The 27,141-nt window shown below is 42.8% G+C and overlaps 1 protein-coding gene across 14 annotated transcripts in view; it reads right to left on the reverse strand.

Annotated features, from left to right (window-relative positions):
* Window positions 1–27,141, reverse strand: part of MYCBP2 (MYC binding protein 2) — a 399,116-nt gene that overhangs the window by 222,729 nt on the left and 149,246 nt on the right. For all 14 annotated transcript variants that reach the window (XM_054011672.1, XM_054011602.1, XM_054011628.1 and 11 more), the window contains 6 exons: window positions 26,412–26,584; window positions 20,240–20,365; window positions 20,022–20,149; window positions 11,911–12,002; window positions 949–1,083; window positions 781–864 (listed from right to left, as the gene is read on the reverse strand). In XM_054011672.1, coding sequence (XP_053867647.1) covers window positions 781–864; window positions 949–1,083; window positions 11,911–12,002; window positions 20,022–20,149; window positions 20,240–20,365; window positions 26,412–26,584 — 738 coding nt within the window. The remainder of the gene's footprint in view (window positions 1–780; window positions 865–948; window positions 1,084–11,910; window positions 12,003–20,021; window positions 20,150–20,239; window positions 20,366–26,411; window positions 26,585–27,141) is intronic.

The raw sequence follows: 27,141 nt of genomic DNA on the forward strand, positions 1-27,141 counted from the left end.
TGTTTTGTGGTAGCACTTAGAGGTACCAGTTAGGATCAGGACACAAGTCTGAAAGACACCGAAAAAATCCAGAGTGGCTTACTGTTTGTGAGAGTGGCTTAGGCTTTCTGACAACTCTTGTTGTCTACTGGCCATTGAATGTGCGCCAAGAAATCCCAAACTCTCAGAATCAAATGCAAAGTCTTATGATTGAGGCCTAAAATACTTACAGCTGAAGCTCTGTGAACCACAGAACAAAATGGTGATGAATTGCAGTATCTGCTGTTTGCCCAGAAGCTTTAAACCCAACTACATGCCAATTACAGTACAAAAATACATAGTCAAGGCCTGTGTAAGCACAATTTGAGTATTTTCTCTAAGAAGCACTGCAGTACAAAATTATGTATGGTAGTTTTTGAGAAACAGCCTACAGCAATAAGCCTGCCAAATCATTTAAGACCTTCAATCTATCACAAAAATACACTATTTTAGGGGAAAAGACCAATATTCACAAAACTAGCAGCTAAACTAAGGATAAAATATTGCGAACATTTTAATCCACAATCTCAATACTTAACACACCACCACAACCTTTTAAAACAAGATGGAAATAACTTTTGGTATGACACATATTTTTCTGTATCTCTTTTCAGCTATAACTTAATTTTCCCACAAGTTTTCAAACATCAGTTTCCTAACCAAGTAAAATGGCCCTAACATGCACTGTAGGCTTATCTTTACAGTACTTCCATAAAAAAAAAGGATTCCACAACCTGACCCAAAAATGGATGAAAATATTACCTGTATAGTAACTGAGGGATCTGTCCTGCATTAACATCTGTACCATTATTTGATTTCTTGGAACTCTTAAACTGGAAAACAACGCTGAAAGAAAAAAACAACTTTCGTTCAAGTAATATTAGATGCTTTCTTTCATACAAATATATAAGAGACACAAAAATAAATTACCCATCATCTGTTGTAATAGAGGCCTGTCCGTGAGATCCACAATCACTGCTAGGGCCTGATACTCGTGCCCAGGCTACATACCACCAGCCAGCTTGCAAGAGAACTGGTTCATCAAACATCATTGCGTATTTTTCTCTGAGAGAAGCAAAGTTTGAAAAAAAAAAGTCTGAATTAATTTACAAATTAAATTATATGAAATTCAACAATCAACTTGAAAAAAGACAATCCAAAGTAAATATCCTAAGCCCAAATGAACCAGAAGGATGATAACAATATGAAATATCTACATATTTCCACTCTCAACTTTACACTACTATGCATTGTGCTGGCGGTGTGTGGAGTGTGGTTGTTTTGTTTCGTTTGTTTTTTTTCAGAAAGCCAGGACATCTAGTGATCCACTAAACTAAACTAAACTTGGAATTGTTCTTAAAACATAGCCGAGGTCCTGAAAATCAACTACAGATTTAAAATGCTGGATAGGCTAATGAATGCAGTTAGTTTAACAAAACACAGGATATTAACATTATTTGCAATAATGCATAGTAAAGAACATGGCCAATGCACATTTTTACTACAGCTTTACAGCATTTCAGGGAAACACATCTTTTTATAAAGAATTTCAGGATATCACACAAATTCTAAGGAATATGTTAATATAAATATACTCACATGAAAGGAAATAAGACCATTACATGAAAGGATGTCAAGATACACAGAAAATATGTACAAGTTAAAATCCTGGTCCCATTTAATTCTGATTATTGGATTCATAGTGAATACAGTGGACTTCAATGGGACTAGAATTTCATAGAATCATAGAATATCAGGGTTGGAAGGGACCTCAGGAGATCTAGTTCAACCCCCTGCTCAAAGCAGGACCAATCCCCAGACAGATTTTTGCCCCAGATCCCTAAATGGCCCCCTCAAGGATTGAACTCACAACCCTGAGTTTAGCAGGCCAATGCTCAATCCACTGAGCTAGCTCTCCCCCCATGAATAACTAATTAACCTTTTTAAAGGCATCTTCTAACCTTAGAAAATAACATTAGAAATGTGAACTGAATGTAGCCCTGCTGCTGTGACAGGTGGTAAGAGAGAAGTTGTTACAAATTTGGGCCTGTAAGAGGACCTTTTCTCTCTCTACCTCAGTTCAGCAGATGAGTGAGTGAAGAAACCACTGCAATGACACCTGTTGAATCCTCTGAGCACCGGACTCCTCCTTGATTCCCCCTACCTTATGCATATAGGGACTAAGGAATGATGATCAGCAGTTCCTCCAAGCTTCCCACTCTCCTGGACCAAAACATGGTGGTTCTTCATCTCCTGGCTGGCTGAGGCCAGGCCCAGAGTATTTTGACAATGTGCAGCTTGACAATGGTACTGCTCTAAAGCTGCCAACTGCACTCACCCAGTTCTGGAGTCCACTCTCTGGGCACAGAGAGAACACAAGATATCTGGCTCCTTACCTGGACCCTTCCTAGACAAAGGAGAAGGACAGAACCCCCAGTTCCTCCACAATCTAGGGGATGGATGCAATGTTGCAAATGAAGCAGAGATGAAACACCTGCTATGAGAGGAAGAACTGAGACCTGACTAGGGAAAGACACGAAGGGTCAACCATGTACTATGAGGTGGCCCAACAATGGGCAAAGAGTTGAGACAGCTACACAACTTTAAAGAGACACGACAGTATGGGAACAGATTTAGTGGAGCTGTGAAGAGAACTGATGAATTGGGTGAGGGGAAAAAGAAGGAAAAGCGAACTGATAAATCTGATGCTGGGGTTAATAGTGAGTGAATGAAGTTATGATTGAGTTGGGAATGTTTTTGGAATCAGTTTTTGGAATCAGTTCCTGAACTGGTGATTGAGCAGGGATTGACTAAAGACAGCAGGTTGAAAAAGAATGGGGATGAGCCAGAGTACGTATGACTTAGTCATGAGGGTATGAAGTAATGAATGAATTGCAGGTTGGTGTAGTTGTTCGATGTGCATGAGAAACAGGTGTGAAGTATGCTGTGGCAGAGTTCCGACCTTGTCTCCGTGGGTCTCGCGCTTCCAGGTGGTTTATGCTAGCCTCCAAGGCTCACTGCGACCCTCCACATAGCCCTTCTTTCTCTAGGGCCAGGGTACAGTCTACTGAGCCCTTTTCATCATAAGCCAGCAAGGAAGTTGGTGAGAGAACTCCCAGGGCACGTCTTCACTTACCAGAGGGTCCGGCGGCAGGCAATCGATGTTCTGGGATCAATTTATCGTGTCTGGTTAAGACGCGATAAATCGATCCCGGAAGTGCTCGCCGTGACGCCGGTACTCCAGCTCGCCGAGAGGAGTATGCGGCATCGATGGGGGAGCCTTCCTGCCGCGTCTGGACCCGCGGTAAGTTCGGACTAAGGTACTTCGAATTCAGCTACGTTATTAACGTAGCTGAATTTGCGTACCTTAGTCCGAAGTGGGGGCTTAGTGGGGACCAGGCCCCACAGTCTCTCTTGAGTCTCCTGTCTTGTCAGGGGCCTATTTTCCCTTCCCAGGAGGTGTTTCTGTAGTGGCGGGTTGGGGGGGAACCCAGGCCCGGCCTCTACTCCAGGTTCCGGCCCAGAGACCCTAATGGCAGCAGCTGTTGGCAGCCAACCTTTCACTGCTAGAGTTGCTACATTTCCCTGGGCCACTTCCTCACAGCTTCCCCGCTTCTCTCTCTCAATGCCTTTTTCACCCTTACCTTAGGGCTCCCTTTCCAGTGGTTTCAGGGTGTCTTCATTACCCAGCCCCTCAGCCGCACTTCCTCTCCTCTGGCTCCCTTTGGCTTGACTGGAGTGAGCCCTTTTATAGTATCAGAGGGGCCTTAAATTAGAGCCAGGTGCTTAACAGCCTCACCTGACTTTGCAGGTTAATTGGAGTCAGGTGTTCTCATTAGCCTAACGGCTTCAACTGACTCTTCGCAGGCTAATTGGAGTCATGTGTCCACCCTACAATGGAGCAGCCCCTGCTCTGGTCAGTCAGGGAACAGAAAACTGCTTATCCAGTAGCCAGACTATCTGCCTTCTACTACTCTGCTGTACCCAACTGGCCTGGGTCTATCACAATGCACATCTCCAAGAGGTATGGTCCCTATCTATATACCATACATGGGTACGCATGAGCACCATGCGCCCAAGTCCGGAAATTCTAACAAGCAATGTACTTTGGCCTGCACATGCACAGTCGTTCTCCTAGTCCTACAGACTGAGGGCTGAAGAGGCAGCGTGGGTCGATGTCTCTCCAGTTCCTCTTCTTACTGCAAATCCAATAGGATTGGAAGCAGAGGGGAACAAGTACGGGTAGTGGAATACAGGTAGAGGCCACACATCTCGACTAGTTACTGTAAGGTAAGCAACCTCCATTTCTTCAAGTGCAGGTCCCGCTGTGTATGCAATGCATCAGACTGAAGGTGGGTGGAAGGATGTTGTCAGCAAAGATGCTGGAAGTACTGCAGTTCCCACTGCAGCATTTGCAGCAGAGGTCTGAACTAGTACGTGTAGTAGAAAGAGAACCTCAAGCATGGGCCTGGTGCAAGGCCTGATGCCTGAACCTAAGTCAGCATAAGTTATGCTATGAGCAACAGTCAGGCCCTGTCAAAAGCAGGTGCTTGCCTGCAAGCCAGTGTCCAGTACATGAACTCAGCACCAATATTGCTAGCATTGCTAAAACACACTGAATATGTAAACACATTCCAGTAGGGCAGCACTAGAACAGACCAACCTAGCACACAATAAAATAATTTGACAAAAGTAATGAATAGGGATATTTTATCTGAAACATCAAGAGAAAAGTACAAGGGGAGGTAACAAACATGTCATGGAACATGTAAGATGATCCGTAAATTGCTTATCCCAGCTTGTTTGTTTCAGTCTATAAAAGTTAGGATATCTCGCTTTAACCCTTCATCTGGCCTAGGGGGCAGTGGAAAATCCCGCCACTGATTGAGCTGGTCCATTGTCACCACCATGTGTTAGTGTACCTGTAACCACTGAGATAATCTAAAACAACTAGGATACCAGCAAAGTCTGAGGAAGACTGTGCCCAGGTAGAGAAACATTTCAATTTAGCTCCATAGCAACTCCTGGTTGAATCTTTCCTATTTTGATTAAGAATGACTTGGACAGCTGTTGAGCAAGAGTATTCTAGATCTGATGTCCATTCAAACACCAAACCACAAGTGAACTGGATTTCAATTGGGATGTCAGATTTTGCTGCCTTCCTGAGTAAGGATATTTGGGAAGGGACGAATCCTGATACGAGGACTGACTGACATTCTCAGAAGGTCTGGGAATAAAAATAGACGGGGCCGGTTGGGTACTAGGAGACAGGTCCTTCAAGACAAGGTCAGTGTCATTCTTAAGACCTATAGTGGCAGGGAAGTGGGCAGAAATGCATATCTGAATTGGTCTGTTGTCTACTACAGCAGGAAAACATTGCCCTCAGAGTCATGGCTCATAGCTGCTCTGGAACAGACAGACAGACAGCCCTGCAGACTGCTCTTAGTTCCAGCAAGTTGATGTACTGTCTGGCCTCCTGTGGAGTCTGGTACCTTGTACAGTGTAGTTATTCAGGTTAGCCCCCCAATCCTGGAGGAATGTGTCCATTACTATGGTAGCACTGTGGGTGGGAGCGCTGAAGAGGATGACTACTCTCACTTGATCCGGGTTCGATTACCAAGCAAGAGAGGCAATGACCCTGGTGGGAACCGTCACTCTGGTGCTCATGTGATCCTTGACTGATGAGCAGACAGACAGAAGCCAGGCCTGTAGGGATTGTAGATGAAGCCTGGCAAATGGTGTCACAAGTACATGAGATCATGTGACTCAAGAAAGAAAGACACACTGACCATAAGTCTTTGGCGAGTAATCTGTGTTATTAGATTGCTCATTAAAACTGAAATCTTTCTGTGGGGAGGAAAGCTCTTGCTGAAAAGGAATCCAGTGTGGCTCTGGAGGTTAAAACAGACTTTTATTTATTCACACAGACACCCAAGGCTGCTAGAAGATGAAATGGGAACAAAGTCACTGATCTGTCCTCAGGGCCAGAACAACCTACTGGGACCCAACTGTCCAATTAGAAGAAAACTGTGCAACTTTGATGTCTCATCTGGGCTGCCACCACAGAGAAAACTTTAGCAAATACTCTGGGTGCTTTTGCCAATCCAAAAAGAAGGGCTCTGAACTGGAAGTATTCCTGACCTTTCATGAACCAAAGGAACTTTCTATGGGACAGATGACTATCTACATGAAAACAGGTGTCCTTCAGGTTGAGAGCCACAAACCATATTCCCTCCTGTGGGATTATTGATATTAGTGTAACCATCCTGAATTTCAACTTTTGAATAAAGATGTTGAATTTATGAAGATCCCAAATGGGTCTCTATCCTGTGTCTTTTGGGGGGGATTAAGAAATGAGGGGAATAAAAGCCTCTCCACATGATACTGAGGTGGCACTCACTCTATTGCCCTTCGTTGGAAAAGAAAGTCTGCCTCTTGTTGAAGACGCTCTTCATGAGAGTCATCCCTGAAGAGGGGCCGGGAAGAAAGTTTGTAGGTAAGGACATGAGAGAAATTCAATGGAGTAACCTTGATAGATAATTTCTAAAACCCAATTGTCTGTGGTGACAGAGTCCCAATTGTGGGAGGAAAAAGTGAGAGATGGCCCCCAAAGATAAGCGGGGAAGAAGTGGGTGTCATCAGTAATGGCTGGCAGTTCTCAACAGAAGCATCAAAGAGTCCTGGGCAGGTGGCTGGGAATGGGCAAACATCGTGGCAGCAGAGGAAACTGTCATTTATGAGGAGTCTCAACTGGACACTTATGACAGAACGTCTGTGGAGGAGGCAGCCTGGTTCATACACCTGCCTGTGGTTTTTTCTCTTCAGGGTCAGAGTACAAATTCCCAGGGAGTAGAGTGTAGGGTCTCATCCGTCTTCTTGTTAAACAAATCTGACTCCTCAAAAGGTAGGTCACTGTATGGTTCTGGACCTCTGCGGGGAACCCTGAAGAGTGAAGCCAAGACTTACACTTCATAACTATGCCAGTGACTATGCTTCTAGATGCTGTGTCCGCTGCATACATAGTAGCTTATAAGGATATTTTTTCCCCACTGGTTTGGCTTCCTCGATGAAGGATTGAAACTGAACTCTATCCTCAGGGGAAGCTTGTCTTTAAAGTCCAGCAGCCTGGAGTAACTGTTAAAATCGTATTTTGCTAATGAGGCCTGAAAGTTAGCAATATAGAATTGTAGGCTTGCAGAGGAAAAAAAACCCTCTCTTCCCAAAAGGTCCAGCCTCTTTGAGACCTCGTCAGCTGGGGTGGTCTTCTGATGTTGTGACCTTGGTCTCTTCATGACTGCTTATACCATCAAGGAGTTGGGCACTGGATGGGAGAAAAGAAATTTGGCTCACTTATCAAGGACAAAATATTGTCTGTCAGCACCTCTGGGTGTGGGTGTACAAAGAAACTAGGGTATGCCAGACCACTATGGCTGGCTCCCAGATGGCCTCAGTAACAGGAAGTAAATAGGCTGCAGAGTTGGAGTTAGAGGTCCTGGACCTCCTCCCATGGGATCTCAAGTTCACTGGCTACCCTCCCCGGCAGCTCCTAGTACTGTCTATGGAGCAGTGGTGGAGACAGTGAGGATAGAATAACTGCTTCATCCAGAAACAAGGATGAGATTCCAGTTTGTACCTGCAGATATGGATCAACATCCTCCACCTCATACTCTGACAGATGCCAAGCAGGTGAGCTATGGCGTGACTCAAAGATGGATCCAGGGCATCTGCCATACAGGACCCATGGGTGCCAGTAGGCTAAATGAGGGGTTAATTGGCTCAGGGGGACCCTGTGGAAAGCATAATTGCAAGGAGGGAATCTGGATCTCCTTGATTGTGTCAGGACTGCGACTAGCTGGAACATATGATTTGTCAGTCTGAAAATTGTTCTCTCCCTATTGGAGGGGCAGTCAGTACCAGAGGGCAGACATCTGCCCAAGGGCTGCAGAAGAGATGTCTTCTGTGTCATCAAATAGTTTCATCCTCTGCTGTGGAAATGGCCCTAGGGAGGATGGGCTAAGAAGAGAGGGGACTGAGAGTAAGGAAGGAAGATATCATCCGATGAAGTATAAATGTCCAGATGTCTCGGTGTTTGGGGCATTCTGATGAATGGGACCAATGGTTCCAATGTGTCCCAAGAGTTCACAGTTGGGGGATTCTTCAAAGGAAGTGCCTGGTTCTGCACAGAAGTCAGGTCCTGGACTGATATGATATGTCTACACAGCAACTAGATATCTGCAGCTGGTTTTGCCAGCTAATTCGGGCTCGGGCTGTTTTATTCCTATGAGATGGGAGAGTCCCAGAACCTGGGTCTAGCAGTTTACATAGCAATGAAACAGCCCGATAGCCCGAGCCTGAGTCAGCTGGCATGGGCCAGCCACAGGTTTTTCTTTGCTATGTACACATATCCTTAAAGCCAGTGGATGTCGATGCCTGAGGGTTTCCAGAGGTCCCAAGCTCTTACGATCCATGAGCAAAGGCTCACCCAACCTGGATGGGATCAGGAAGGGATGTCATCTTTTATGACGAGACTTGGACAGGGATCTGTCGTTGTGATCATGAGAGTGCAGCCTGCTCTCCAGGGAAGCCATTAAATGAGGAGTCCTTGGGCTTAGCAGTAGCCTCCTCTCCCAAGCTTGTGCTTGGAGCGGTGCTGCTTAACTGATTAGGGGTATGGAACTTCCATATGAGGAGAGATTAATAAGACTGGGACTTTTCAGCTTGGAAAAGAGATGACTAAGGGGGGGGGGATATGATAGAGGTCTATAAAATCATGACTGGTATGGAGAAAGTAAATAAGGAAGTGTTATTTACTCCTCCTTATAACACAAGAACTAGGGGTCACCAAACGAAATTAATAGGCAGCAGGTTTAAAACCAACAAGAAGTATTTTTCCACACAATGCACAGTCAATCTGTGGGACTCTCTGCCAGAGGATGTTGTGAAGGCCAAGACTATAACAGGGTTCAAAAAAGAATTAGATAAATTCATGGAGGATAGGTTCATCAATGGCTATTAGCCAGGATGGGCAGCGATGGTGTCCCTAGCCTCTGTTTGACAGAAGCTGGGAATGGGCAACAAGGAATGGCTCACTTGATGATTACCTGTTCTGTTCATTCCCTTTGAAGCACCTGGTATTGGCCACTGTTGGAAGACAGGATACTGGGCTAGATGGACCATTGGTCTGACCCAGTATGGACGTTCTTATGTTCTCAGGACTCTGGGCATTGTCCCCTGTATGGGGAAAGAACTATACCATAAAAGCTAACAAGACTCAGTAAAACTATTTACAACATCTGTTTAACACATTATAGACAGAAATCTGGGGAAATCTGTGAACATAGGGATTCTGACTCAGGCCATGCAGCGTAAGAAGAAACTGGAGAGGCATAAGTCCCCCACTCCTCTTCTGCCCTTGGTCCGGAGCACAAGAACAACTACTGCATATGTGTGGGCCAAGGGACACTGCTTGTTAGAATTTCCAGACTTGGATCCATCATGTGCATGCAAACCCACATCTGTAACACACACAGGTGCCAGCACTTGAAAAAGAACCCGGACCTCAATCAACTCATCAGTTGCACAAGTGCATCTGACAGGAAACTGGGGACCTAGGACTCAGACTAGTAGGGGAGACATTATTGTGTGAACTGGTGCTTATGTTAAGTGTGACAGAAAATTTTGCTTGGAGAGCTAAATCTGAATTAAAACAGTAGGGCTGTAGGGGTTTCCTTTTTTATTATTATTCTACATCTTTAAGGAAAGTTCCTAGACTATAAAGAAGGGTGAGTTACTTACAATAGATTTTCTTTGAAAATATACATTTTAATGGATTAGCAAGCCTTGGAGGAACTCCCATAGGTGTACATTTAAGCAGCTGCACTCAACAAGGAGCAACTAATAGTGTCTCCATGAGATATTCATGTTGTCACACATTCCTTTCAAATGGGAAGTGAAAATACTCCCAAAGTAGCCAATTTGTTGAATAACATTTAGAAAAACCTCAAGTCCGTTGAGAAGGTGGGACAGGTGAGTGGTAAGCAAGAACGTGCTTCTCTAAAAAATATTCAGAAATGGGAATTTATAAACCTACTCTTAAAATACTAAATCATAATGCATGCCCTGTCACAAATCTAAAAAAACTAAGGTATTATTAAAATGAAAATTTAACAGTTTGCAAAAGATAGTAAGAAACAAACAGGATGAATATTACTTAAACTGTATGATTTGGATACTTTCAAATATATGGAGAAATAAGATACCTCTGAAAAATGCTGAGAGCAAGAGAGACACGCAGAAATCAAATTTTAGGAGGCAGGTCAGGTTTGAGCAACTCTAACACAGAAAAATATTCTGTAACTCTGTTGAGCCAAATTTGGTTTCTTGTCTGAAGGATGAATCAAAGCAACAATATCTTGGAAAAAGTGTGCAAAGACCATGTGGAAGTTTAGCAAATCTCATTAACTGACATTGGTTAGAAAGCTAGCTACTCCAACTGACTTGAATGACATTCAAGGTCTACGTAAATACATTAAACTGTGAGAAAGGTAGTCAGCCAGTTATTTAGACACAATTCCCCATGAAGAAAGCAAAACCTGAGTCAATATCAAATGAAACAGAAAACTGGGTGTACTTTCAAATAGCTTCAACAGACCCCAGAGAAAAGCCTAGGAACCTTTTCAAATTACATTTATGGAAAAAAACTTCACAACGGGCAGGAGGGTTAAGTGAAAAATATTGGCAGGATAACTGATTGTTCATAGTAGGACAGTCCCTATATTTGGAAAGTATTTAGGAATTAGTAGCTCCCCTCTTATTTGAAGAATATAATGTAAGCTTAATTATCTTTTAGACAACCTCATTATCTTGATTTGATGCTATTACTACCCAGTGACTTTTTTTTTTTTTTAAATGGGAAGTGGACTGTTTTAAATCCATTAAGTATTTCAATAACCCAAGGACAAGTTATAGGAAAGAATCCTGCCTATATTCAGAAAGTTCATGAAAGGCCAAAGCAGCTGCAATTGAACTTTAAGAAAAGATGCTTTTCATTCACATGGACAGTAAGTAAGGCAGTCAAAGCAGTTTTTTGTAGATCACTTTCTATTTGCAATTATATGTCCTCCTGGTTACACCCCTTTTTAGGGTGACCAGACGTCTCGATATTTACTTGTTTGTCCCGTGTCCTGACTGATGGTTCAGTCGGGACGCGAATTGTCCTGATATTTTGCCCTCCAGCGCACAGGCAGAGGGCGCTCGTGCTCACCCCTCCCCGACTCCGCCCCCTCCCTCCCCATTGGATCCCTCCCCAATTTCCGTCCCTTGCCCCACCCCCTCACTGCCCCATTGGATCCCTCCCCAAATCCCCACCCTGGCCCCACGTCTTCCCCAAGCACGCCGCATTCCTCCTCTTCACCCCTCCCTCCCAGGCTTGGGCTAATCAGCTGTATGGCAGCGCAAGCACTGGAGGGAGGGGAGAGAAGCAGGATGCGGTCCCCAGCTCAAGGAAGGTGGAGACGGAGCGAAGGCGAGCTGCTGCAGCTCTCTAAAACATATTCTTTATCCTTTAATCAAACAGACACAAAATGTAATGTCTACATTCCCACCGAAAAATAAAAGTAAATGTGTTGGTCTGGGAGAGGGAAGGCTTTCATTTTTCCATTTGATATCTCAGTCTCCCTACAATATCTGAACTGGGTTGTTTGTTTTTTTTTGGTTGCTCTTTTCATTCTGTTACCTTTCTTTTTGTTGAAGATAATAAATGAAGCACTGCATGTTAGAGAGTCTAACAACACAGATTACTTAGCATACCTTAAAAATATGTTTAAAATGCATACCAAAACAAAATTAACAAGACAGTAAGCCTCTTTACAGAAAGTAAATAAAATGATTTACCTAGCAGCACAATCATACGCCAAGACATCAGTTTCAGCAAGAAGGTCCCCATCAGTCTCATGATCTCCCCCATCTGGACCCAATTCAAACAACTGCAAAAATAAAGTAAAATATTTCTCCATCTTTACAAATTTAATTCTCCTCATTTGCTTGTCATTCTTTCTTGCCTCTCTCTATAGGAACACTATTGAACAGTGTACTACTATTAGTAAATATACAAAAGAACAGATCTTTATTTTACAGTAACTGTAGTTCTTGGAGTATGCATCTGTGTGGATCCCACTCTAGGTGACTGGAAATCAGTTTCTCATCTAGAAAGTGGTATTGAGGAGTCTTATCTGCTAATAACTAATGACTGTAACACCGCCTTTCCAAACCTGGCTTCTAATCTTGCTGTCAAAAAAAGATGAGAGGCCATGTAAAGGACTTTGTCCTATTTAGTGAATATAACAAGGGCCTAGAAACATCTAAAGTATGGCCTTTTTTCTCTCCTTGACAAAAATGTGATTTTGGAAAGAAATCTTTAGACTAATTGCTTGATTTAAAATGAAATGTGAAACAACTTTGGGAATAAACTTAGAATGAGGTCTCAACTCCACCTTTTTGATGAAACAATACGATTAGCCATGAAGGCTTGGAGTTCACTGACATCTGGCTGTTGTGATACCCACCAAAAAGGCCATTTGGAGAGTAAACTGGTTAAGAGAACATTCAGAGAGGGGGTTCAAATTCAGTTGCCTGAGACCTGCAAGGACAATGTTGAGATCCCAAGAGGGAGGGGGCTCCCTAACTGGTGGGTTAAGTGTGATTCAACCCTTCTAAAAAATCTAGAAACAGAAAGGTGGGAGAATACAAAGCATGACTGAACCAGAATGTGGCATACTGAGATTACTGCAAGGTGAACTTTGATTGAACTAATGGAGAGGCCAGAGAGTTTCAGTTGCAGAAGGTAGTCAAGGATCTTGAGGAAAGAGGCCTTCAAAAGGTCACAGTCATCCTGGGTTGTCCAGATAGTTCTCCTCAAAGTGAAAAGAGATTTGCTAAGAGGATTTCTTATACCTGGAATGAATAGTCTCTTTAGTAGACCTTAGCCAGTCAACATCCAGGCTATTACATGCAGTGATTGTACATCCAGACCCAATCTGTCCCCAGCTCTGTGATGTTGTTTGTTCAGTCCTGAAGTGATACAAGGCCAGAGAGCTGACATCTGGAGAAAATCTGTTAGCCAGAACTGTCTCTGTCAATGAGAAGCTATCAGGATCAATGTAGCTGCATCTTGTCTGATTTTCCCCATAACCCAGGGTGCCAAGGGCATCGACAGAAACGTATATAAGACCTCAAAAGCATGGTATGAGAAATTCATCTTGAATGGATCTTAGGCTCAGGCACCCACAGAGCCACAGGCAAAACTCTGCATTTTCTCTGATGGCAAATAATTCTGTGAGGATATTCTCCACTGCTGAAACATCAGTAAGAGGACGTAGCTCTTCAGAGATCATTTAGGATTGGTGACACATTGACTGATGAGAAAGACTACTAACTTGTTGGTCCCTGGAAGACCACCAATTGGGGTTATCCCATTAAAGTGACACCATGTTCATTTCCTGGTTGCCTCTTAGTGAATGGGCAGCCTTCTGCCTGTTTACATAATACATTGCAGATGTGTTGTATAGAAGGATCTGTGTGACTAATACTTTAAAGCTAGAGGAATGCTTTGCAGGCCAACCTAATTGCCTTAAGTTCCAGGACGTTTATATGGAGTCTCACGTCCTTTTTGGACCATATTTCGTGCATTTAAAAGTGGTGTCGGGTGACTCCCCAACTTGTTCCCGGAGCAACTGTGACAGGTGTCTTTATAGATGGATGTGTAGAGAACATTCTGGGCATACATCCACCAGTTTAGTAATAAAAAGATATAAACTGGGACTACAATATGTGCATGCACTTGATGTTTTTTAAGTTGATACACAAAGCTCAGACAGTCCCACAACGGATGTGAGTGATGTCTGAATAGTAGTGTGACAAGTGAAAATCTACACATTGGCTAACAGTTTGAGACAGGTTTGTACTGGGGTTGATTGGACAGAATGGAATTTCTCTTACGGAAGATGTGTATTTGCCAATTTGGAGGTGATTAAAGCTCCTATGAATTCTACTGTCAGTGATGGTTGAAGTGACAATTTGTTGTAGTTTATCAGGCCCAGCTCTTTGAACAGATTGAGGATGGTGTTCAGGGCTGCGGTGATATCTTGCTGCTTCTGATCAGCCAATCATCTAGATATAACTAGACACAAAAGCTTTGTTTTCTTAGATATCAGCTACTGCAGCTAGACATTTAATATTCTCTGCGATGTGGCTAGATCAAGTGACTGTACTTTGTATTGATAATGATTGGGCCTACTGTGAATCACAGATACTTCCCAAGGGTCAGATAGATTGAAATGTGGAAATATGCTTCTCGGAGGTCCAAAGCTATGAACCGGTATTCTGCCAGTAGAAAACGGATGATGAACGGTTGCACTGCCATCCTGAATCTGAGATAGAATATATATTTGTTCAATCTTCTGAGGTTGAAGATACGATGAAGACCCCCTTTCTTCTTCACAATAAGGAAATAAGGGTACCTGAATTCCATAGTTACCTCCTCAATGGCTCTTGGGCAAAGCAAGGAGGCCACTTCTTTCAGCTGACTCTTGTGGGAAGAGTTCCTGAAGAGGATGGGGTTGAGGTAGGGTCTGGAATTGCATCACGTACCCACATAAGAGGACTTCTAGTACCCATTTGTTGGCTCAGGTGTTACTCTTGACCTTCAGGTCAAACCCGCTGTCCCAAAGATATTGTGGGGTGGATGGTGACTGTGGCAGAAGGTGATTTTCCTCCAGGCTCTGGGTTTATTCCTCAGAGAACCATCACCTCCCTTAACATGCTCTTGCTGAGAGTGGGAGGGTGCTGGTCTGAGGTTGGTACCTGGAGGGCATCCATCTTGAGGTCAGGGTAAAAAAGCCTAGTGATCCAAAAGTAGCCCTAGAATCTTCTAATAATTGTACCTCAAAAATAATTGTACCTCAAAAGTCAGGTTACTAAACAAGTCAGTTCCCTCAAAGGGTAAATCTTCTATGGTAAGTGTACCTCTTCTGGGATACCTGAAGCCTTCCTCACTCTATCAGCTATGGCCACGGACCAATCTGGAGTATCAGAACCATCCATAGCTGCTCATATAGAGGTCTTTATCACTTGCCACCCTTCAGAGATTATAGTCTTTAATTCCTCTCTGGGCTCTGGAGGAAGCTTCTTCACGAAGGGAGATACGTTGTCCTCTGTCAAAAAATTATATTTAATGTATTACACTTAGTAATTCATTGTGTATAACACTCAATTTGCTGAGCCTAGTTGGAGTAAAGTGGAGAAGCAAGCTTTCCTCCCAAAGATATCCAACTTTTGGGGGGTCTTTAGCTCTGGAAGTAGCCTCTGATGAGCCAAACTGTCTAAGCTTTCTTCTGAACTGCAAAGACCACCAAAGATCTTAGGACTGGATGTGTGCAGAACTGTAAAGCCTTTCTGTAACACTATCTCTTTCCCACTTGGTTGCTAGTTGGGGAAACGGTAGCAAGAGTCCTCCAGCGAGCATTAGCTGGCTCTAAAATGCCTTAATTTTTAAGCTTCGCTTCCACCAAGAACAGAGGATACCAAATAATTTAGGGGCTGACTCCTTGATCATTGAGGTCTCAATCTCAATAGCATATGCAATTTTTGAGAAAGCAACTCCTGAAAGACTCTGAAATCATCTAGGGCTGGTAAAGGGGCAGAAAAAACTATATCATTAGGAAGGATAATGATCTTTGGGAGAAGTTGAAGGTTACTGGTCTGGAGGCTGAGAACCTGACTCTTCTTCATCCATCTGTTCTTCATCACTAAGCCAAAAAGTTTCTGACTGAGGTCTTGAAACTGAGGCCACAGGAGAATAAAACCGCCTACATTTTCATGATGATCAGGAAGCAGATCCACTTCTGGAGGGTGGGCCCCAGACAGCCCATTATGGCCCAACTGGGATGTTGCATGGTTCACTTTGACCAGATTGGGCCACTGCCATCCACGTGATGGATAAGATGGGACCTGAAATGAGTGTTCTAGTCTGGAACCATCTCCTGATCTTAGTGAGTGGGGAAGTGAAGATTGCTGTTGGGATGGGGTGGGGGTGCTGATGTGGTACAATCAGGAGAGTGACCAGAATAGAAGATCTCCGCTATTGGTGGTGCTGATCTCTGAGGTGATGTCAGTATGGGGAGCTGAGATCTTTAAGTTGGTGCCAGATGAAATGCCCTCGGTAGAGAGGGTGATACTGGAGAGAAAGTAGCTTCCATTAGTAATAAATCATCAGGGAATATTAGTACCTTAACTGCCAATGCCAGCTCTGAGGTCAGTACTGAGATTTTCAACACTGAGGCATCTATCCCAGTCCCAGGTACTGGTGTAGCCTTGAGACCCTTTGATGCAGAGTCAGAGATTGAACTGTGTCACTTGCCCCTATAGTATGAAAGGGCATTGTGCTCAGTAGAGCTAGGAGAAATATTTTTGAAAAATTGTTTATTTGCTGGAAAATACAGTTTTTGTGGACTCTAAACTATTCAAGAATTTGACCCAAAATTGACCCAATTAGTTTTGGCCCAAACTTTTTTGGGGTGGTGGGAGAGGTAGATTCACAAGGGCACTATTCACAAAATGGCTGGAGGAATCAGAGAATATCAGGGTTAGAAGGGACCTCAAGAGGTCATCTAGTCCAACCCCCTGCTCAAAGCAGGACCAATCCCCAGACAGATTTTTTATGCCAGATTTTTCCCTCAATGGCCCCCTCAAGGACTGAACTCACAACCCTGGGTTTAGCAGGCCAATGCGCAAACCACTGAGTTATCCCTCCCTCCAGGAACCTCCTTTATAACCTTTACCCCAATGATTAGGGAAGTCACCTAGATTGGAGGTTCAAGTCCCTGAACCATGAAAGGGGGGGGGGGGCACTTGAACCTGGGTCTCCCACATCCCAGGTGAGTGCTCTAACCCCAGCGCTAAATGTTATAAGGAAGGCAAGCAGCAACACCACCGCCACCTTCTCCTCCAGCCATTTTGAGAATCTAGCCCTTAATTTTCCTTTGCCTTTATTTTAAAAATGCCCAGAAACTAAACATTTCATTTCAGGACAAATCAAATTTAGTTTTTTGTTGGCTTAAATTTGCTGAAATTTTTCAGAATTTTTGGTTTCGGTTCAACCTGAACTACAATCCCCCTCTCCCCCCCGAATTGCCTGTGAACCAAAATAAATAAATAAATAAAATCAGTTATTCACATAGCTCTAGTGCTCTTTTCTTGGGAAGAGAGCAAAAAGAGAGGCACTCTTAGGCCTCAACTTTTCCTTTCTTTGGGGAAGGCCACTGCTGGGAACCCTGGTTAGTCTGGTGCTCGGATACCTTTCGACAGTACGGTTCCGGTCTTCAATGCCAGAGCAGCCATTAGTACTGAGATGGTCCTTGGCTGCCGTTACTTATAGCTTGTGGGTGCTGGGACAGATTTTTTTTTTTTTTACCAGTACCAGTCTTGGGAGTCACACCCAAGCTGACAGACTGGGATACAGAAGTTGATGCCAGTTCTTCTGGATGTGAACTTCCTCCTAAACAGCTCCAGAAGATGTAATTTCAGCCAAGTATCCCTGAATTTTCATGTTCTTGAGGAGAATGATGGGCAGATGTAGCATCAGTCGGGCACATGGCTCTCACTGACAAACAAACAATGGCTATGATTGTCTGTAAAGGGGTGAATCAGTCGTAAGACAAGCACAGGATTTAAAACACAAAGGGTTTGAATCCACCACTGAAGAGGTTTTGGCACAAAGTGAAAAATTAATTTTTGTTTTCTTTCTTCTTAAGGGTATTGAATTTAAGGAAAGCTTTTAAAAGAAAATGAAATAAAGGGGGAATTTACAGGAAAATAAAGCTATAGAAGATGTGCTAGGAAGTAGCAGGCAGACAGAGTTTCGGCCTGCCTCACTGCCATGCACAGTAAGAGGGAACTGAGAGATGCTGGCAGGTGCTCTGCCCATTATGCCATCAGGTGAGGAGGCTCTGAGGCATGCAGGACACAGGTGCAACCCAAAAAACACTGCTGTTCAAAGATTCTGATCTCACATGTATGAGGCATATGCACACCTAGAGAGTGATCCACAGAGACAAATGAAGAATCTTAGCTCTTACTGATCACTTGTAGTTCTGATTCTCTGCACCAATCCTAGTCATATGGCAATCCAATCTGTTTATATGGGTACAGTTTCAGTTTTCCCCTCTAGAAATGTTATTAATGATCAGAGCCTGTAAATTTCCTTAAATAGAGCCTCTTAATAATTCCACTTGTTTGAAAGATGAAGAAGAGATCTCAGGCAGCATAACTAAGTAACTGATGGCATCTGAATGACATTCTGTGAACCAGAAAAAACAGGTTTTAAGTAAATTAGATAATCTAATTTGTTCCTTTCCTTTCAACATCCTCTGAGGCATTTCTGAAATCCCTATGAACAACAGGAATTAATAATTCACCAGGATAAAAAAAAAAATCAGTGAATGACAACAAAAAAATTCGTATTTATGGTAAGATTCATTAACTCAGAAAAGTATGACCATCTTGAAACCTGGATTGTATGAAGTTACATTTGAGTAAACCCATAATAGAGAGTAATATTTTGAGTAACTCACTGAAGACCTAGAAAGTGGATAAAAATGGTTTGTGCCTTTTTGCTTCTGTATGAGTAAGTTCTTTTAAACAGTTTTTTTTTCCTGTTTTTCCCCCTTAAAAATATTTAGTCTTTTCTTCATGATACATTAATTGAAATCAGCAATTTCAATACGGACATCAATGGGGCTACTCAGTGCATAAAGGTAGTCAACAAGCATGTTTCTAGGATCGGGGCTTAAGATCGTAATCTCTTTCCGGTACAGATGGTATCGTCTGTGTGTGTTTGCATCGGGCCAGATCAACTTGTAGGTCAATGAAAACATTTTGACGACATTGAGTTCTTCTGTCATGACTAGGAAAGAAGACGGGACTTTTTGGATGTTATCACATTATCTTTCTGGAAGCTTACTACTGCAGCTTTGATAAGGGATGGATGGGTTCCAGAAAATTCTAGGAAGCTTTTTGGAGAACCTATGTTGTCTCATTTTCACATAATCAAAAGAATCAGTAAGAATTATCATTAGAAAAATCACTTGATTTTACTGCACAATTTAGCAAATGAATGGCAATTATTAAATGCATTATTTTAACCGAGTGTTGCCCTCAATTGCCTTCTTTTGGAATAGCCTAGTACTCAACAGAATTTTGTTTATAGTTTTTCGCATGTTTTAGTTAGATGGCAACCTGTATAACCAAGCCTATTATTTAGGTTTTAAGGTTTGAGGAGCCTGATGGCAGTATTTTCAATAACACTGCACTGAGTTTTGGAGGGGGAGAGGGGAAGAGAACAATATAAGGGTCACTCATCCCCAGCTATAAGTATGACAGCATGCTCTTATACAACATTAAAGTTTCTAGTAGCCCAAGCTGTAATGTCTAAGAAAAGAGTATCACCAAAATATCACCTCTTCAAAAATACTATCCGAATTCTTCTTTCATACTGAATAATACAAAAATCGCTTCAATGAACAAAGTTTCTAATCACTTCACCCACCATAAATGAAGAGCTCCAAAAGTTAACAGAAATGCTACTTAGAAATTTAGGACAAGTGGTAAAGCATTTAATTTAAATTTGGCCAGGACCTTAGTGCCAATACCCCTGTTCTTGAAAAAGTTGCATAGGATTTTAAAGATGAGTGGCGAACTCCCAGTTTTATATCTCCCCCCATACTACCATCATCATGGGGCACTGAATCAATATTGCCTCAGTGGGGAGCCTGATTCATATTCTTCTGTGGGGTTTTTTGTTTATTTTTTGATGGACAGCTTTTACAATTGTACAGCATGGCTCCTTCCACCCCATTAGTATAATCATTAAAAAAACCCTATCAATTCTAAATTACATTTCTAAACCCGTGATCTTAAAACAGTATGTTTTGAAAGAGATCATCTCTTACCTTTATTTTAGCAGTGTATTCACCCCTACCTCCAAAAAGGCCAAGACCACCAAGTAAAATGTCAGTATCGGCATAGAAGCGGATAGCTTCCACGGAATGGGCTGAATAACCCCAACCTCCTCCATGACCTACAAGGAACAAATAATTACAGATCTATATAGAACCAGATTTGTGTAATGAAAGTCTGTTTGTGCAGCAAGATTATACTGAGTACATACTTTCAAATCTGTTAACCACACTATAATCTTCCTTGGAATAAACTTTCATTACTGCTTGAGTCTCCTCCTCTGTATTTGCTACACCCATTTTTAAGTCCTGCATAGCAGCCAATGTATCAAGACAACCTGAAAGAAAATAAAAAGAAATATTCAATTTCTGTAAGTGGAAACCACAATTGGTGGAACTCTGATAAAAAGCAGAATGCTTCTAAAGAAAAAAGTTATCAGCAGCACTATTATCTTTCCCCTCACTTACATAAACATACTGTAGCAGAAGAATAGTACTTTGCCTCCAATTACGCTCAAAGAAGTCACTGTGGTAAAATATATAGCCTTACCACTGAAGACAAATCTTTTTACTAAGAATTTGCTCTCAATAAACTAAGAAATATTTGACTAAACGTGTTATGTGGACAATGGCACACAACCTCTCAACAACAGCCTTACATAAACATTCCTCCTTTGGTGTCAGGTATGCTTTACATACATAAGTGAAATGAAGAGCTAAAGCAGAAGTTTCTCACCTGACTATCAGTCTCTACATATTCTTATCAAATGGGTCAAGACTCAACAGTAAGATCAGGATGGAGAAACTACATATAGAAAACAGATTAGCTGTAGGAACAGGCATCCTAGCTGAAGTTAAGTATAGCTCTATGCACTTTTTAATCCATTTGAGAGAGTCTTTGCTTAGAAATAGAGCTGGTCAGAATTTTTCTGGCAAAATTAAGTTCTGTAGGAACATGCTGATGTGCTAAAGGGAAATATTACAGGGTCAACAGCTCCATGGCTGGAGTCTTGTCTCTGGGGGCTGTCAAGTTCCTTGCTCCATGGCAGAGAGCCTCCCACCTCTCCACGCAGGTCTCTCAGGTGTAAAATGTCCATTTTTGTCTATAACACTTCAAGGTAGATACCTTCATTGAGTGAAGGAGAATTATCAGCACTCTGTAGGAATGAAAGAGTCTATACAGATTAGGAAATTATCCTCCAAATGGTCAGATTTAGATTCTGCAACTGACCTCCATTTTATTGGGAAAGAGGAAGCAGGTAAGGGGTTTCTCCTTGGACAACTCTAGGAGTTCTAAATAGTGTTGTTGATGTGGCCATGTGGCAAACTGTGAAAATATTTTCCCTCTCAATCTGGTGCAATATAAAGGAGTCGGTTATTCTCTTGCCACAAAGAGGTCTATCTTTGCATGGCCAATCAGTGAAAGCTGTCACTACATATCTAGTTTTAGAAACCACTTCTACTGGTCTTGTATTCTTCTACTTCACAAAGAAACAAAATGTATGTAGAAGTATGAATCCTTCAAATTTAGAGCTGCAAACCAGTCATCTTACAGCAATGAAGGAATGGAGATCCCCTAAAGTGGTCATCCTGAACTTCAAGTTCTTGATTATCATCTTATTTGTTCCTCAGGTATAGACTGGGTCTCGGACTTTCTACTTGCAGATGAGAAAACAGGTGTAAAATCCCTGTTCTTGGTGTTCTAGTAGGACTTATTCTATGGTACTTTTGACAGGAGCAAGTCAAATTCTTCCAGGAGGACCTTCTCATAAGAAGCGTTTCTGAAGAGGGATGAGAGGAGAGTTGTAAGTAGGCCTGGTGCCAAATTGGATGGAATGTGTGTCAAGGACAGTCTCCCAGATCCAGCAACTGGAAATAATCACACATCAGGAGATATAAAAGAAGGATAAATGAGGATTGAAAGGAGGGAACAGAATGGAATTAGATGAGGAAAATAAATGAATGTGTCTATTGGGTGCACCATCAAATCCACTTCTTACAAACAGATGAAGTGGTCTGGGTTGAGGATTGTTGAGGATGCTTGCTCCTTTATTGCTGCTAAGGCCTCTTCTGATAAGTGGGTCTTGAAAGGGATTGGAATCTTCTCTGTGAAGAGAATCACTGCCAAATTAAGACTGTCCTATGTGTGGAACATGAAATTGGGTAAGGATAGTAGGGGTCCCTGAAAAAGGTCAAGGGCTAAGAAAGACATCAAGATCTAACAGTAACGCTAGTGGACTTCATTTTCTCTAGAACCTTGTTAGCTGCACCACTGAAGAGGTCCTGGTCTACAGATAAGGCCTCAATTCTCCCTTAGACTTCTAAAGTACACCCTGAGGCACAGAGCCACTAGTGCCTCCTCAAAGCACTCCTGTAGCCACAGAACTGATGTTTATATTAGACACATCACAGGCCACTATAAGGACATGCTTGGCTATAATGCAATCCTCACTCACAAAGGAATTAGCTGCCTGTTTTCTCAAGTCTGAGGCTGAATCCAGGATGGGGTTTCAAGGCGTTTCTCAGACCACCTTGGATGTTGAGGGATGTGGGGAAGACTCATGTCTGCGTGGAAACTCTTGGCGCAGGTCCAGAGGTGGTCTGAGAGCTGCCTTCATGGATATAATCCTCTTTCTCAGTTCTCTGTCCTTGGGAGACCAAGGCCTAAGCAACCGACAGAAAATGCACTTTTGAGGAATGTGTCCTTCCCCAAGACAACGAATGCACTGTGAATGCATGTCTGATGAGATACCCTTGTCGCAGAAGAGGCACTTATTGATGCCCAGAGAACTGAGCACAGGCCATTGGGGAAGGAATGGCCCCCAAAAAGAAGGATGGAAATAAATAAAATCCCCGCACGCTGACTAGCCTTGTGGTGGGGCACAAGGCAAGACAGCGCATGTGCGGGCCTAGTGGACAGTGCTACCGAAGTTCTCTGATCTGCAGCGCAGGGACGCAAACATAACTACAGTGGAGTACCTATAGGGACACTACTCAAAGAAGAAGCAGAGTCTAGGATGCAGTTGCCTAAGCACAGTTCCAGAGTTTTATTGCTTCAGCACAAAGAGAAGGCAATCAGGCCCCTCCCTATCAATTGATATAGAAAATGCAGGCTATGTTGTCTGTCAAGATCCTTATGGACTTGTTTCTGATTAAAGTTAGGAAACAGACAGAGGCATTCCTGACTGCCTCAACTTGTGGAGATCGATGTGCAAGAGTGCCTCTTGGGTTGAACATTTGTCCTGAGTGGTACTGGCCCCAGATGTGCTTCACAATCTATCAGTGATGCATCTGTCATTATGGTGATGGAAGGAGGAGTCTGAACGAAAGGAACTCCTGCACAGTCCCTGACTGAGACTTTCCACAAATTGAGTTGTGGAAACAATTCTGACACATCAAAGTGTAGCCTACCACAAAGCATCAAAAAGGTACATGCTGCCATGTATCCGAGCAATTGCAGACAATTTCTTTGTGATGTGTGTGGGTTAGTTTGAATCTTTGAGATTAGACCTATTAACACCAGGAATCTGACTGCAGAAAGGTACGGCCTGGCTGATAGTGTGTCTAAGGAGGCCCCTATTTGTTGTACTGCAGTCCAAGTAAATTTCTCAATGCTGAGCTGCAACCCTAGCTTGTGGAACAGAGACCACTCTTTGCGATAAGAATGGCAAACCTTGTTATAAGATTGGCCCTTGTATAGCCAGTCATCAAGATAAGGAAATAGCTTATCTCCAATCCCTGGGTATAATTCTGTGACCACTGCTAACACCTTCGAAAACATCCTTGGGGCAGAAAAGAGGCTGAATGGGAGCACTCAATACTAGCAGTGATCCTGACCTATCAGAAACCAAAGGAATTGCTTGCAAATTGGAGGAATCACATATGGAAATAGGTGTCCTGAAGGTCAAGAGCCGAAAACCAACCCCCCGGTTCCAAGGATAGAATTATTGCTGCAACAATCAACATCCTGAATTTTGGGGATTGTTTAGGAGTCTTAGATCTAAAATTGATCTCCATTCTTTTTCAGGGCCAGGAAATAGCTGAAGTAGAAGCCCTTCCCACTGTGCTGAGCTTGAACATTTTTACAGCTCCTATATGCACAGAAGGGAAATCGACTTTTTGCCTTAAGAAAGGCTCATGGGAGGGATCCCTGAAGAGGCGTGAGTAAGAGGAAAAGGAGGTAAAAACAGATGGAATACCCCAATGTTGTAACCTCCTACACCCATTTGTCTGATGTAATCTACTCCCATGCAAACTGAAAACGAGAGACGTGGTCTCCAAAAAAGGAGGAAGGAGGCAGAATGGTGCACATGTAGCTCAGTTCTATGGGATTGTTTAAGGACCACAACCAACTTGTCATAACAGTCGCTTAGATGTTGATGGGACCTAAGTGGTAGACACTAAAACAGTCTCTTCCTCGGATATCATAGTTTCTTTTTGAGTGCTTCATAAGGTCTCTGAAAAGTTGAAAATTATGTGAGGCAGGATCTCTGTGCCGTCTGGGATTTACTAAACCTTATTTTGTACACAAGTGTGTAAATCCCAAGAGATCTCAAGGTGGCTCTAGAATGCTTTAGGGCAGGGGTTGGCAACCTTCGTCACGCGGCCCATCAGGATAATCCATTGGTGGGCCACAGGGATGTGCTGGCCGCCGCTTCCTGCAGCTCCCATTGGCCTGGAATGGTGAACTGCAGCCACTGGGAGCTGCAGGGGGACGTGCCTGTGGACGGTCAACGTAAACAAAATGTCTCGTGGCTCACCAGTGGATTACCCCAATGGGCTGCGTGCCGAAGGTAGCTGACCCCTGCTTTAGGGTATGCAAGTATTTATCTTTGGATTCCACAAAAAGTTTGAAACCATCAAAGGGGAAGTCCTCAACGATGTTTTGGACCTCCCTTGGAAATTCCAAAATCTGAAGCCAGGATGCTGTGCATATGACCACTGCTGCAGCAACAGACTAAGCAGCAGTGTCTGCGGAATCCCAATGAGACCTGAAAAGACGTTCTGGCTAACAGTTGCCCCTAATTGTAGCCTAAGACAGCTCACTCTGTTCAGTTGGTAATCACAGAATCATAGAATATCAGGGTTGGAAGGGACCTCAAGAGGACATCTAGTCCAACCCCTGCTCAAAGAAGGACCAATTCCCAACTAAATCATCCCAGCCAGGGCTTTGTCAATCCGGGCCTTAAAAACCTCCAAGGAAGGAGACTCCACCACCTCCCTAGGTAATGCATTCCAGTGCCTCACCACCCTCCTAGTGAAATAGTGTTTCCTAATATCCAACCTAGACCTCCCCCACTGCAACTTGAGACCATTGCTCCTTGTTCTGTCATCTGCCACCACTGAGAACAGCCGAGCTCCATCCTCTTTGGAACCCCCCTTCAGGTAGTTGAAGGCTGCTATCAAATCCCCCCTCATTCTTCTCTTCTGGAGACTAAACAATCCCAGTTCCCTCAGCCTCTCCTCATAAGTCATGTGCTCCAGACCCCTAATCATTTTTGTTGCTCTCCGCTGGACTCTTTCCAATTTTTCCACATCCTTCTTGTAGTGTGGGGCCCAAAATGTTCAATAAAGGTGGAAAAATTGGTGTAATTTGAGTGGTTGTGTATAACCATGACAGCCTGACAGTTTGCTAATCTAAACTAAAGTGTTGTGGATGAGTAGATCTTGCAGCCAAATCAATTAAGATATTGTTGACCTTTATCATACAGAGTGGCTTTAGCAGGACGTGAGGTCTCTGAAACAGTCTTAGTTGGAGGACACAGACTTCAGAGTAGGCTCCTGAGGAGAATGGGCTCTCTTTTTTTAGGTCTTCTGAGGATTTACCTCCAACAGATCCAAGTGAATGTGCTGAAGTCAAAGGGGCACTATGTTCACTCCCAGGCCGATGTCTGAGGTGAGCAGACGGCATCCTGGCCTGGATCTGAAGCTGGATAGGGAGAATGCTCCATTGTTAAGAGTCTAAGTCTTTTCTCATGATTCTTCTTACCCCTGCCCTTAAACCCAGACCAGAACTTTTGAGACCAATTCCTCTGAAACAAAGTAAATAGAAATGAGAAACAGAGAGGCTAATAGACTATTTTTGAATAGAAAGGCACACTAATACTCTGTCTCAGGCTGAGGTGGATGAGGAGGAACAGAGAGCAGTTCTACCGTGCAGCCCTATATAGCCTTTGTGGAGGGCATGAGGATGTGTAGGGAATATATGCAAGTCAAACAAGCACTATTACAAAAAAATCTCTGATCTCAGGAGTATGGGGTGTAAACACACCTTAAATGGAGCACCCATGGGGACACTACTCAAAGACAACACAAACACATACACAGCAGAGTGTATTTACTATTACTTTTCAGCTTTTTGATTCATCAACCATAAATTTATACCTAGAATGTGCAAAGCTGCATGAGACCTGGTGGTTAGAGCTTTGGATCCTGTCGGAAGAGCAAGTTCCGGGCTTAGAATACTACATCGGGATTGCATGTCTGGAGCTGAGGGAAGCCTGGAATCAGCAACAACGGCATTGTAACTCCACAGTTCTCTAGTATTTGGTCGAAACCTGACCCAAAAACACAAAGTAAAAAAAAGATTTCAATGTAGCGAAAAAATTAAATTTAACAATAAAAAATTAACGGAACCTATTTTAATATCTAAACTTTCTAAACTATTTTAATATCTACTGAAAACTACTTAATGATAGTTCTGACTAGTAGGGAATGTTAGGATTGCAATCCACTGTACCAATGAAATATGTTAGGCGAGATAACCACTATTTATTACAAAAATGTAACAATAGCCCCAAACATTCTTAATAACCTTAAATTCAAACTAACATATTAGATTATTTAAATTTCAGAACATCCAGAAAATGTTCTAAGCATGTCTCAGAGCTAACAAGAGACATTAAAATGGTTGCTGATTTCAGGAGCTTAAAATCTAATTATAGATGTAATACAAGTGACAGTACCAAACAATAGGGGATGAGGCAAAAAATAACAAGGCTTTAAATTGAAAGTCATAAGGTTACTCAGTTTTGACGCATGTAAATCTTGGGGTTGAGGGGTCCAATATATTTTCGCTTGTTTTTTTCAACAGACAGTACCTTCTTGTGGATGA

Source organism: Malaclemys terrapin, chromosome 1, assembly GCF_027887155.1.
Source record: "Malaclemys terrapin pileata isolate rMalTer1 chromosome 1, rMalTer1.hap1, whole genome shotgun sequence".
In the NCBI taxonomy this organism is placed as follows: domain Eukaryota; kingdom Metazoa; phylum Chordata; order Testudines; family Emydidae; genus Malaclemys; species Malaclemys terrapin.